General features: G+C 49.5%; 1 protein-coding gene across 1 annotated transcript in view; it reads right to left on the bottom strand.

Moving 5' to 3' along the window:
• Nucleotides 1-368: 368 nt before the first annotated feature.
• The window catches only part of LOC104998152 (piezo-type mechanosensitive ion channel component 2-like), a 2,763-nt gene continuing 2,414 nt past the window's right edge, over nt 369-717 (bottom strand). Inside the window, exon 2 of the mRNA XM_010853208.1 lies at nt 369-676. Coding sequence (XP_010851510.1) covers nt 437-676 — 240 coding nt within the window. The 3' untranslated portion in view covers nt 369-436. The remainder of the gene's footprint in view (nt 677-717) is intronic.

Here is a 717-nt window from a genome sequence, read left to right as displayed (position 1 = left end):
CCCTTTGGGCAATTCCCACAAATGTGGGATAATCAGGGTGCCTTCATCCCAGGATGGGCTTCACAGGTGGAGCTAGTGGTAAAGAACCTATCTGCCAATACAGGAGACATAAGAGGTGTGCGTTCGATCCTTGGGTCAGCAAGATCCCCTGGAGGAGGGCATGGCAACCCACTCCAGTATTCTTGCCTGGAGAATCCCATGGACAGAGGAGCCTGGTGGGTTATAGGCCATAGGGTCGCAAAAGAGTCAGACATGTCCAAAGCGACTTAGCATGCATGCATTCATCCCAGAGTAGAAATAGGAGAAAATTTCCCCTGATTGATCACAGACTATAATACTGAGTACACAATGTGGAGCAAATGAATGAAATGAACAAAACCGTTAACAAAGAAAACAAGAGCACACAGATAGACCCTGCCTGTGGCATCCCAGCCCCTCACAATCCCACTGCGCGGTTCTCAGGAACATGCCAGGGGCGATGGGCAGGCAGTATCTTCAGGCTGGAGTGGTGGAAGAAGAGTGCCAGCACCTGGATGAGATCATAGAGCACGTAGGCGTCCTTCTTCTCCACCCCAATGATGTTGGGTGGGTGGTAAGGCTTGTCCTTGTTCAGTTCCACATTCTTGTTCCAGGAGAAGAACCCAAACTGGAAGAAGTACTTGACCACAATGGCCACCTGCACAGATGTGAGAAATTAGAAGAAATGACTCCCTTTAA

This window comes from Bison bison, unplaced genomic scaffold (genome assembly GCF_000754665.1).
Source record: "Bison bison bison isolate TAMUID 2011002044 unplaced genomic scaffold, Bison_UMD1.0 scf7180017852880, whole genome shotgun sequence".
NCBI classification, from domain to species: Eukaryota; Metazoa; Chordata; class Mammalia; order Artiodactyla; family Bovidae; genus Bison; species Bison bison.
This window is presented reverse-complemented; position numbering and strand designations above follow the sequence as displayed.